Below are 13,197 nucleotides of genomic sequence, written 5' to 3' on the forward strand. Positions count from 1 at the left end.
TGTCATTGTTTGTCTTTTTTCGTAGGTTCAAATGATCAGGAAAGAGCTTCGGAAAATATCCCTGAGCCGAGTGACTGTGGAAAATATTGCCAATGTTCAAGGTATTGATCATTAGATGTTCCATATTACTGCACTGGTGGAGCTAGGAACATAAGCATTTAGCTACACCTGCAATAACATCTGCTAAACATGTGTATGTGACCAATAAAATGTTATATGATTTGATTAATTTGCAAACATTGGTTAATATTCCAATTATTTGTTATTGTCTCCTAGACATGAACATGAAATAACACTATTTTGTAGATTTAACTACTGGTATGTAATTTCGATCTTTGTATAGAAACCTTTTTATTTGTCAAAATAATGAGTCCTTAACCATACAATTTTTTCATTATTTCTTGACAGGCAAACAGTTCAGAGCAATAGTATTGACAGCCGTTCAAACCCGTGACAGCATTCACCCTTCTGACTCACATTGTGTGGAGTTTTTCAACGATGCTCGCGTGCTGAACACGGCCATGACTAGGGCTCAATCCCAGGTTGTTGTGGTTGGCGATGCTGCCGCTCTATGCTACTTTGGAAAGTGCTCAAGAATCTGGAAGAACTACATTGACCATTGTATAACAAAGGAAAGTGCTGAACCGAAACACCTTACACAAGACTTCATTGATGGCGATATCAAGGAAATGTCAAGATTCCAACGGTCAGAATACCTGGATGAGACCAGCGCTCAGTCAGTTATGTTTGGCACAGAGAACAACATGGATGCAATTCTCCAACAGCTACAAGAGGAGCAAAACATGGCAAACTACAATTCATCTGATGGAGACAAATCAGAATCGAAAAATGTAGTAGAACAAAATAGACCATACGATAGTAGCGAAGTTGAAAGAGATGCCTTGTTGCAGTTGTTGAGAGAGAAGCCAAATCGGTACAAGCGAGGGGAATTGGTCATGGAGAAACATAACGCAGGTTATATCATACCATTTGACAACCCAACTAAGCACATTATCATCAAAGGTAGAGGTAACCTCGGCAAGTCCTTCGCTGGTGACGAAGTGGTAGTAGAAGTATTTCCTCAGGGAAAGGTGTTAGGAACCATCAAGGCAGCTGAACCCCGTCGTGTGTTTGCTTGTACCCTCGAAGATGAAGATTACCATAAACCCAAAGTGAAGTCTAAATATCCTTTTCACAGAATGATAATGGTACCCCTCAATAATAAAACCACCAAAATATGCACCTTGGCAAGGAGTCGCAATTCCATTCCAATATGGAAACACGATGATGGACAATGGGAGATTGTCAGATATCAACACCTTGATGAAGACATCAAACACAATCATGTTTTTATGGTGGAGGTCCTTTCCTGGAACTCGAAAACTGAAAACAATGAAAAGTATACCTTCCCATTAGGACGCGTGATAGACATTGCTCCCATAGGATCATCTTTGGAGGAAGGCTTAAGGATTTTGGATGCAGAATTTAAAGTCGAACCATCACCTCCCAGACATGTTTCAGCTGAAATGTGTTCCTTGGAAGACACCCAAATTGGTAACAGACATGACCTCCGAAAGTTGACTACTTTCACTGTTGACCCAAATAAATCCCAAGACTTGGATGATGCAATTAGTGTCATTGACATGGAAAGCCATTATGAGGTTGGAGTTCACATAGCAGATGTGGCATATTTTGTGAATGTTGGTGATTACTTGGATGATTATGCACAGAAACAGGGTGCTACATTTTACCGCCCTAAAGACCCAGTTTACATGTTCCCAAAACCATTTAGCATCAACCACTTGAGTCTGCTGCCTGGTCGAGATCGTATGGTGATTTCATTAGTGGTACAAGTAGACAAGGCAACAGACAAAATCATTGACAAGAACTTCCAGCTTTCTCAGATCAATTCTGATACACAGTTGTCTTATGAAGAGGCGGAGGACATCATCAGTAAGCGGTCAAGAGAAGAGGCCAAGTTTGATACTGTAGAAGACTGTGTTGCTGTGGCATATCGTTTTGCTAAAGTCCAAAGGAAGGCCAGGCTTGGCAAGGATTGGAGCTATAAACGACTGGACGATCACCAGATGCCGGGGAAGAGGAGATCCCATCAGATGATTGAGGAGCTTAGTGTACTGTTCAACAATTCTGTGTCTGAATTTTTGATCAACGCAAAAGAAACCATGCACTGCACTCCTCTCCGATGTCAAGCAAGACCTGACCCTGAAATGGTCGAAGACTTGAAAGAGCAGTGCAAAGGCATCATACCACTGTCCTCACACCTAAGGCACAACCTTGACCATGACCTTGACCAGGAGGTAATGGAGAGCCAAAGCTTCCCTGTGCTAACATCAGTGTGGAATGAGATCCTATCAGCTGCCAAGAACGGGGAAGTTGACACTGACAGAATGATTGATCTGATAGCTACAGATGACATCTATCCCCAGCTCCTTCCAGTGATATTTAAGTTTAGGAAGTGTCTTGGCAAAGCCTATGTCATCCGTTCCAATTCATCCCATAAGGCAACTGTTGGGCACTATTCCTTGCATCTTGAGTCCTACACACAAGCATCCTCGCCCATACGTCGCTACATGGATGTTATCCTGCAAAGGCTAATGCATTCAATCCTAAATGTCACTCCAGTTCAATATTCTACACAAGAGATTGACATTCTGGGTCAGAAGAATGAAGAAAGATACAAGAAGGCCAATGAGTATGAAAAGAAGGCCGAGATGATCTCCTTTGCCATGGACATGAAGAAACAAAATGCTTTGAAGATAGCATTTGTTGTTGGTGTTCAGGTAGAAGACAGTTTCAAGCTTTCGTTTCCGTTTGACAGGCACTCATTTCCAGACAGTTTGCCTGTTATGTACAGAGATTTGCAATTGGAGGATCAACCACTGTACGACTCAAACGAGAATCGCATGACTCTAACATGGAGAAGACGAGTGTACTCAGTTGACACTGCCAAAACTCACCAAGAGCTAAAAAGGGTGCAAAATTCTTCTGCATGCACCGAGCTTTCACAAACAACTTGGCGAGCCATTGTTGACGCGATTGACCAGGAACAATGGAACATAGCAAGGTCTCTCATATTAAGTGCCACAACAAAGCAAATGGAAAATGTAAAGAGGGTGCCAAAACATGCCACAATGGATTTGCTTGACGCTGGGAATGACTCTCATAGAACGGCACATGGACAAGATGAGAAAATTGACATGGAACACTATGTTGATCTTACTCTCCAGTTGAAGCAAGGAGACACACTTCAAGTCCAAATTACATCTGAAAGAAAGCGAGGTTATTGGACACCCACTGTTCAGTTGATGTGCATCAAACCAACATTTGAGGTGTGTGTAGACCACGCCCACAGCCCTATCACATGCTTCTCCAAATGTGCAGACCGTCCATCCAAGAGTGAATATAGCAACACTGGAGAGTATGTGAGGATCTGGAGACCACTTTGTGAGATGGAGTCTGCAGCCAATGCTGTGGATGAAAGTGACATCATAATCATTGAGGAGCTGGAGCTGGAGCTGAAGCAAGGGAAAAGACTGGAAGGAAGTTTTTACCTTCCTCTCGAATACATTAAAGAATGGGCCATCGAATGCAACCTTAACAAGTGCTTACTGTGCATCCGAAAAAGAGGGTTGAAACTGGCCTCAACCCCTGACCAATCAGAGGAAGTAGTGGGCCCTACAAACTACACATGGGTGGCTCATGGTGTTACAACCAAGTTCGACGAACCAAAGAAGAAGTCTCCAAATCAAGCCAGAAAAGTGCACTTCTACATCAACCATTTGCCAATGGATACCATTCCAGAGTGTGTCTCCCAGAGAAAGACAACATATACGGTTGAGATAATCCCGAAGCTTCTACCAGACGTGTAAGTACTAAATCAATTAGTAAGAGAAAGAAGAGAGAGCCATGAATTGATCAATTGTCATTTCAAATGTATAGACATTATGGTGACACTTTATATTACAGTTCCGGTACCTATTTAAAACTAAGTCAACAAAATGGTGCTTAAAATGTAATTACCATTAATCATAGAATGTTTTAGTAAATACCTGGTAATTTCTGCACCATAAAATACAGCGCTACCCACATTTCATTCTGTTTAAAATAAGGTCCTAATGTAAAAGTAAAATCCAATATTTGTATTGGATAGGCATAATGTTCCTATATTAATTCAGTATATTATAATTAATGGTGTTTAACATTTTCTACTATCTAGACGTAAAGAAATGGCTGTGAACAACATTGTGTCTGCAAATGAGCTTGTGCAGAAAATAGCCCTAGGACAACCCATTCCAAAAGGAGGTAAGCACTGGACAATAACATAAATAGAAAAAAATTAATTGTCTCACGTAATCCCATTTTACATCTGAGGGGATTTACAGTTCACAATGTCATTGTTAAGATGGATGTCTGAGGGGATTTACAGTTCACAATGTCATTGTTAATATGGATGTCTGAGGGGATTTACAGTTCACAGTGTCATTGTTAAACTGTATGTCTGAGGGGATTTACAGTTCACAGTGTCATTGTTAAGCTGTATGTCTGAGGGGATTTACAGTTCACAGTGTCATTGTTAAGCTGTATGTCTGAGGGGATTTACAGTTCACAGTGTCATTGTTAAGCTGTATGTCTGAGGGGATTTACAGTTCACAGTGTCATTGTTAAGCTGTATGTCTGAGGGGATTTACAGTTCACAGTGTCATTGTTAAGCTGTATGTCTGAGGGGATTTACAGTTCAGTGTCATTATTAAGCTGTATGTTTGAAAGTATTGTTTTGCTGTCTTCTTGGGGATTGTAGCTTTGCAATCCGAGGTACCACGGCACCGACTCATGAGAGAAAAGGCACCAGAAGGTCTCCCAGAGCTGAATAAGAGTCAATATGATGCAGTGGAGAAAGCTCTGAATAACAACTTCACACTCATACAAGGGCCACCTGGTAAGTTATTAAATAGTACTACCAGAATACCTGAAGCTGTTATATGGCCCTTTTTCTATGTTTACTGGAATATAAACAACACCTGTTTCATAGGGACTGGAAAGACCGTTGTAGGAGTGTACATTGTGTACTGGTACTTTGTGCTAAACTCCAAGAAGCCCAGGATATTTGAAGATCCCAAGGACAAGGACAAGGACAAGAAAGAAGTTATTCTCTACTGTGGTCCTTCCAACAAGTCTGTCGATGTGGTTGCTGGCAAGTTTCTTGAATGCTTAAATTTGAAATTGTCATGACAAAATAATGTATAATGCATTCAAAGCTTAAACATGAGTAAAGTTCTGTAGGGAACATTCTAACATTCTATGAATTGTGGACATTCTGTAGAGTATCTGTTGAGGTTTGGAGACAAGCTGAAGCCCCTCAGGCTGTACAGCCGACAAATGGAGATGCTGGAGTACCCATACCCAGGCAGTATCCTTCAGCTGTCTCCCAGGTCACTTCGCCAAGAGCGGTCCAAGCCAAACCTCAGGTATAAAACACATTCAGTCACTCTCAAGTTGTGCACTGTAAAAAGTAATGTAGCTTTTTAGTTGTTTCAGCTCATTTTCCAATGTTGACTCAACTGAAAAATATAGATGTTTTTATTTTTTTTAATGTTTTTTTACCACTTTTTCAGGGAAACCATCTCACTTGTCTTTGATAACCTGGTCGTAGTGCTTGCTTCATCATTTGTCTGACCGGTGTCAGCATGTTTTTTGTCAAATGTTTCATGCATTTATTAATGAATTTGGATCTCACACTATGTACCATTTTCAGAGCTATTACCTTGCATCATCGCATACGGGAAGAACAAAATCCGGATTCCAGGGCAATAAAAGAGTTTGACCGCAGAATAAACCTAGCCAGAGAATCAAAGGGAGAGAAGCTGACAGACGAAGAAGTTGAGGAGTGAGTAAAGATGTATTACAGTATTCCCTTGTAATATACAGTACATTCTAATTGAATTCTCTTTTAAACCTACATCTGATAGAATTGGTCATATTTATTACAGTATTCTCTTGTAATATACAGTACATTCTAATTGAATTCTCTTTTAAACCTACATCTGATAGAATTGGTCATATTTATTACAGTATTCCTTTGTAATATACAGTACATTCTTATAGAATTTTATTTGAAACCTGCTAGAATTGGTCTGCATTCGGAAAGTATTCAGACCCCTTGACTTTTTCCACATTTTGTTACATTACAGCCTTATTCAAAAATTGATTAAATTGTTTTTTCCCCCTCATCAATCTACACACAATACCCCATAATGACAAAGCAAAAACAGGTTTTTAGAATTTTTTGCAAATGTATAAAAAAAAAAAAAACGGATATACCATATTTACATAAGTATTCAGACCCTTTGCTATGAGACTCGAAATTGAGCTCAGGTGCATCCGGTTTCCCTTTATCATCCTTGAGATGTTTCTACAACTTCATTGGAGTCCACCTGTGGTAAATTCAATTGATTTAACATGATTTGGAAAGGCACACACCTGTCTATATAAGGTCCCACAGTTGACAGTGCATGTCAGAGCATAAACCAAGCCATAAGGTCGAAGGAATTGTCCGTAGAGATCCAAGACAGGATTGTGTCGAGGCACAGATCTGGGGAAGGGTACCAAAATATTTCTGCACCATTGAAGGTCCCCAAGAACACAGTGGCCTCCATCATTCTTAAATGTAAGTAGTTTGGAACCACCAAGACTCTTCCTATAACTAGCCGCCCTGCCAAACTGAGCAATCAGGGGAGAAGGGCCTCGGTCAGGGAGGGGAACAAGAACCCGATGGTCACTCTGACAGAGCTCCAGAGTTCCTCTGTGGAGATGGGAGAACCTTCCAGAAGGACAACCATCTCTGCAGCAACTCACCAATCAAGCCTTTATGGTAGAGTGGCCAGACGGAAGCCACTCCTCAGTAAAAGGCACATGACAGCCCGCTTGGAGTTTGCTTAAAGGCACCTAAAGGACTCTCAGACCAGGGGAAACAAGATTCTCTGGTCTGATGAAACCAAGATTGAACTCTTTGGCCTGAATGCCAAGCGTCACGTCTGGAGGAAACCTGGCACCATCCCTTCGGTGAAGCATGGTGCTGGCAGCATCATGCTGTGGGGATGTTTTTCAGTGGCAGGGACTGGGAGACTAGTCAAGATCGAGGGAAAGATGAACGGAGCAAAGTACAGAAAGATCCTTGATGAAAACCTGCTCCAGAGCGCTCAGGACTCCAGATTGGGGCAAAGGTTCACCTTCCAACATTTACATTTCAGTCATTTAGCAGACGCTCTTATCCAGAGCGACTTACAATTAGTGAATGCATACGTTTTTTTTGTTGTTGTTTTTTTCATACTGGCCCCCCGTGGGAAACGAACCCACATCCCTGCCGGCCAAACCCTCCCCTACCTTGGACGACACTGGACCAATTGTGCACCGCCCATGGGTCTCCCGGTTGCGGCCGGCTGTGACAGAGCAACATGACATCGACCCTAAGCACACAGTCAAGACAACGCAGGAGTGGCTTCGGGACAAGTCTCTGAATGTCCTTGAGTGGCACAGCAAGAGCCGGACTTGAACCCGATCTAACATCTCTGGAGAGACCTGAAAATAGCTGCAGAGGATCTGCAGAGAAGAATGGGAGAAACTCGCCAAATACAGGTGTGCCAAGCTTGTAGCGTCATACCCAAGAATACTTGAGGCTGTAATCGCTGTCAAAGGTGCTTCAACAAAGTACTGAGTAAATGGTCTGAATACTTATGTAAATGTGATATTTTAGTTTTTATAAATTTGATAATTTCTAAAATCCTGTTTTTGCTTTGTCATTATGGGGTATTGTGTGTAGATTGATGAGGGGAGAAAAAAAAACAATTTAATCTATTTTAGAATAAGGCTGTAACGTAACAAAGTGGTAAAAGTCAAGGGGTCTGAATACTTTCCTAAGGCGCTGTGTGTGTGTGTGTGTGTGTGTGTGTGTGTGTGTGTGTGTGTGTGTATGTGTATACATTTTTTATTTTTTTCTTCTAGCTACAAAAAGCTTCTGAATAAAGCTCGTGTGTATGAGCTGCAGAGACACGATGTCATTCTGTGCACCTGCTCAGCAGCCTCCACCCCTAACCTGACTAAAACGGTCAGTGCACGCCAGATCCTTATTGATGAATGTGCCATGGCAACGGAACCTCAGGCCCTCATCCCATTGGTCAGCAACAAACCAGAAAAGGTACGTTGAAGTATAATTCAGCAATAAGGCCCAAGGAGGTGTGAAATATGGCCATATAGCACAAACTCCTGAGGTGCCTTGTTGCTATTATAAACTCGTTACCAACGTAATTAGAACAGTAAAAATAAATGTTTTATCTTACCCGTGGTATACGGCTTTCAGCCAATCAGCTTTCAGGTCTCGAACCACCCAGTTTATAAGAGACAATATACACTACATGACCAAAAGTATGTGGACACCTGCTCGTCAACATCTCATTCCAAAATCATGGGCATTAATATGGAATTGGTACCCCCTTTGCTGCTATAAAAGCCTCCATTCTGGAACTAAGGGGCCTAGCCCAAACCATGAAAAACAGCCCCAGACCATTATTCCTCCTCCACCAAACTTTACAGTTGGCACTATGCATTGGGGCAGGTAGCGTTCTCCTGGCATCTGCCAAACCTAGATTCATCCATCGGACTGCCAAATGGTGAAGTGTGATTCATCACTCCAGAGAACGCGTTTCCACTGCTCCAGAGTCCAATGGCGGCGAGCTTTACACCACTCCAGCCGACGCTATTGCTTGCGCTACACCCGCAATAACATTTGCTAAAGATGTGTATGTGATCAATAAAATGTGATTTGATTTGATCTTAGGCTTGTGTGTGGCTGCTCGGCCATGGAAACCCATTTCATGAAGCTCCCGACAAACAGTTATTGTGCTGATGTTGGTTCCAGAGGCAGTTTGGAACTCGATAGTGAGTGTTGCAACCAAGGACAGACAATTTTTACTTGCTTCAGCACTCAGCAGTCCCGTTCTGTGAGCTTGTGGCCTACCACTTTGTTGCTTCTAGACGTTTCCACTTCACAATAAGAGCACTTAAAGTTGACCAGGACAGCTCTAGCAGGGCAGAAATTTGATGAACTGACTTGTTGGAAAGGTGGCATCCTATGACGTTGTTACGTTGAAAGTCACTGAGCTCTTCAGTAAGGCCATTCTACTGCCAATGTTTTTATATGGAGATTGCATGGCTGTGTGCTCGATTTTATACACCTGTTAGCAACGGTGTGGCTGAAATAGCTGAATTCACTCATTTGAAGGGGTGTCCACATACTTTTGCATATATAGTGTCCCACGGGTATGATGCAAAACTACTTGTTTACTGTTCTAATATCAATTGTAACCTGTTTATAATAGCAATAAGACACCTCTGGGGTTTTTGGTATATGGCCAATTGCTTAATATATAAACAACAGATGTTTTACTGATCATGAAATAAATATTTAATTACCTTTTGTATAGAATGGTGTATACATGTTTAAAATAAAGGTAAATCATTTATAGGCCTATGTTTGTGATGTTTATTATGTAGTAGAATGACATCGTCTTCCATCGGTGTTCAATCCAGAAGCAACTGTTTAGGCCTGGGCCATACAATGTTCACCTCAGTGGGGCTCCTCAGTAAGATCATCATTTGTGTAAAAATTTTCTGTAAAAAAAGGTATGTTTTTTGCATGTAGTCTAACCCTTGAGTTTGGACATGGAAACAGTGCATTGTTATAGAATCACACTGCTAACCTTATGCCTAACCTTAAATGAAGACCAAAAAGCGAATTTTGACTATGGCTATAGAATCTAGTGGAAACTGGAGGATTGCTGCATCAATTTCTCAGGTGCTACCTACTCCCTATGTTCCCTTGAGCAAGGAATTTAACCCCATTATCTGCTCACTGGGCACTGCACTGTGGCTGCTCTCTGCTCCAGCCTCTCAAACCTAATGTGTGTGTGTGTGTGTGTGTGTGTGTGTGTGTGTGTGTGTGTGTGTGTGTGTGTGTGTGTGTGTGTGTGTGTGTGTGTGTGTGTGTGTGTGTGTGTGTGTGTGTGTGTGTGTGTGTGTGTGTGTAAACTGAGTGTACAAAACATTAAGAACACCTGCTGTTTCCATGACATAAATTGACCAGTTGAGTCCAGGTGAAAGCTATGATCCCTTATTGATTTCACTTGCTAATTCCACTTAAATCAGTGTAGATGAAGGGGAGGAGACAGGGTAATGAAGGATTTTCAAGCCTTGAGACAATTGAGACGTGGATTGTGTATGTGTGCTATTCAGAGGGTGAATGGGCAAGACAAAATATTTAAGTGCCTTTGAACAGGTATGGTAGTAGGTGCCAGGCGCACCGGTTTGAGTCAAGAACTGCAACGCTCTGGGGGTTTTTCACGCTCAACAGTTTCCCGTGTGTATCAAGAATCGGCCATCACCCAAAGGACATCCAGCCAATTTGACACAACTGTGGGAAGCACTGGGGTCAACATGGGCCAGCATCTCAATGGAACGCTTTCGACACCTTATAGAGTCCATGCCCAACGAATTGAGGCTGTTCTGAGGGCAATGGTGGGGTGTATGTGTGTATATCGGATTGGTTGGAAAAGGACAGAAGACAAATTTCCATCTCATATGGACTAATAAAGTAGATCTTATTTTAAACTAAGCCTTTACAGCAACCCTGTTTTATCAACTGCATGCCAAGGCCTATATAGGTCATCATCATATTTGCAAGTCATGAAGATTGATGGCGAAATAACCTCTTTCCACTTCCAAGATTGTGTTGCTCGGTGACCACAAACAACTACGTCCCATCATCAAGAATGAACTTGTGAGGAAGTTGGGGATGTCAAAGTCTCTCTTTGAGCGCTACTTTGAACGGCGGTCCCAGACAGTGATGCTGGATACCCAGTACAGAATGGTAAGGGGGGGGGGGGGTCATATTTCGTCTATTATGAATTCATTCAAAATGATACTCTTAATTCACATCATAAAATCTCATGATTGTTGATCAATGGCAAAATGCTACGGTGCCTTTGACTACACAGATACGTATTTAGATAGATTGATGTCCAATGAGAAAATACAAATACTTCTATCTTTTTGTAGCATGAAGATATATGCAAATTCCCATCAGAGGAGTATTATGAAGGAAAACTGAAGACTGACGTGGATCGCCCAAATAGTGTCCTTCAGGCTGACAGCAGGCAGACACACATTGTTTTCGGCAACGTCAGTGGAGAAGAGGTCAGCCTGGTTGTGAGCACAGCAAAAGGAAATGAAAACTCCAAAGCGAATATGAAGGAGAGAAACGAAGCGGTAAGGAACCTCTTGTTTTTTCTCAACTCCAACACTCAAATCTTGCCATGCCACTGGTACACTGTGTTAGTTACCAAAATCAACTCATATAATTTATGATTGTAACTTTTTGTTTATTTCAGGTTCGGCTTGCCAAACTGCTGGTGACAGAATCCAAAATAAAACAACAAAGTATCGCGATCCTATCACCCTACAACGCCCAGGTGGCCGAAATTAAGAAAGAACTGAGAAAAATCAAACTGGACGAAATTACGGTCACCACCATCACAAAAAGTCAAGGTGTCCGTTTTACTCTTTCTTACTTTCCCTTCAGTTCTATCTTGATTGTGATTATATTGTTGTCCCTTTGTGAACTTTGAACTGGTTAGGTTAGCCCTGGGTATAACCAACGCTACTTCGTCTCCCATGCAGGAAGTGAATGGCGCTATGTCATCCTGTCCACTGTGCGCTCCTTACCCAGCGAGGATATCGAGACAGAGCCGGACTGGGCCTGGATGTCCAAAAATGTGGGCTTTGTTCGCGACCCCAACCAGATAAACGTGGGCATTACCAGGGCCAAAGAGGGACTTTGCATTATCGGTGAGAGAGACGTTTCCTCAAGGACTTAATGTTAAAGATCACTGGAACGAGGATGATCTAACTTTAAACTACAGTGTCATTGTACTCATTTATTTTCTTCCTTTCTCAAAGGAAACCAAGAGCTGTTGAGCCGCAGTGGCAGTTGGAGACAACTCCTCAAACATTATACAGCAAGGAACTTCGTCACAGAAGCTGAAAAGATCTCTGTGCGCAAAGTAGCAAAATAGCCTGTAAGCACTGTCTACATTGAGACGTGGTCTCGGCACCGGATCGCTGCACAATGAACAGTAAAATTCAAATCACTTTTTGAGGATAGATTTATGATGTGGCTTCAGTTTCAATGTCAAGTCAAATGAATTAAATACTGTACTCATTGTCATTTTTAATGTGACCTTTCAATTAACTGTCAATTTTATTAGATGGTCTCCATTTTTTAATTACTGCCTACACTCTTACTGTTTGTTGTTGTTGTTTAATCTGTGATGTTATTCTGCACTATTATTTAAAGTGAAGTTAAAATTTTATTTTTTGAGAAATATTGTATATTTTTGTTGAATCAAATGAATCAAGTACTAAAGTCACTGTGTAATAGTAATGTGACCTTTATTTTGTATGGCTGTATTCTCTTTTACTGTTTGTATTTTACAATGTAGTTTAAACTATGTTCTTCTATACTGTTTTTTTACAGCAGGCCTTTTTGGTATAATGTTTAATTGTATCACATTCCACATATAAATTATCGTATTTTCCCAAATAAAGTTTAAATCTGACTGAAATGTTATGCTATAAAATATGTTTCATAGTAAAATAAGGACTATGCATTTGTTAATCCTATTTTGACTGCTGTATTCCAGTGTATAGACTGTTTGTATACTGTAGTAGATATATATTATAGATGTAGTATGGTAAAGATTGTATTGATTTGGATCTAAATCATATAATAAAGTAATAGTTGAGCACAAATATTGCATTATTCTTTTGAAATTCATGTGATGAAGCAGTTTGCGCAGGTCACAGGACTGAAATCTACTGAAGATTGGTTACAATAACCATCCATATCAAAGTATCACTGGCTAACAGAATAATATTTAGTCGTCTGAGTAATCCCCACACGTTTATGCTTGCAAATCTAACCAGTCATATACAAATCGTATGCTAGAGGGATGACTATGATCGTATGCATTGTAGACTAGGGGCCATGGTATTAGTCCGATTGGACATTACATTTACATTTACGTCATTTAGCAGACGCTCTTATCCAGAGCGACTTACAATAATAAT

The 13,197-nt window shown here is 41.1% G+C and overlaps 1 protein-coding gene across 1 annotated transcript in view; it reads left to right on the forward strand.

The window, feature by feature from the left end:
* The window catches only part of LOC311134400 (3'-5' exoribonuclease HELZ2-like), a 33,175-nt gene extending 20,298 nt beyond the window's left edge, over nucleotides 1–12,877 (forward strand). Inside the window, exons 8-20 of the mRNA XM_084168078.1 lie at nucleotides 26–101; nucleotides 409–3,886; nucleotides 4,238–4,323; nucleotides 4,820–4,957; nucleotides 5,051–5,212; nucleotides 5,342–5,486; nucleotides 5,774–5,905; nucleotides 8,020–8,212; nucleotides 10,796–10,939; nucleotides 11,128–11,337; nucleotides 11,460–11,616; nucleotides 11,749–11,916; nucleotides 12,028–12,877. Coding sequence (XP_084024204.1) covers nucleotides 26–101; nucleotides 409–3,886; nucleotides 4,238–4,323; nucleotides 4,820–4,957; nucleotides 5,051–5,212; nucleotides 5,342–5,486; nucleotides 5,774–5,905; nucleotides 8,020–8,212; nucleotides 10,796–10,939; nucleotides 11,128–11,337; nucleotides 11,460–11,616; nucleotides 11,749–11,916; nucleotides 12,028–12,143 — 5,205 coding nt within the window. The 3' untranslated portion in view covers nucleotides 12,144–12,877. The remainder of the gene's footprint in view (nucleotides 1–25; nucleotides 102–408; nucleotides 3,887–4,237; nucleotides 4,324–4,819; nucleotides 4,958–5,050; nucleotides 5,213–5,341; nucleotides 5,487–5,773; nucleotides 5,906–8,019; nucleotides 8,213–10,795; nucleotides 10,940–11,127; nucleotides 11,338–11,459; nucleotides 11,617–11,748; nucleotides 11,917–12,027) is intronic.
* The last annotated feature ends 320 nt before the right edge of the window (nucleotides 12,878–13,197 follow it).

The sequence above is a fragment of the Coregonus lavaretus genome (genome assembly GCF_964263955.1).
Source record: "Coregonus lavaretus genome assembly, chromosome: 8".
Lineage (NCBI taxonomy): Eukaryota > Metazoa > Chordata > Actinopteri > Salmoniformes > Salmonidae > Coregonus > Coregonus lavaretus.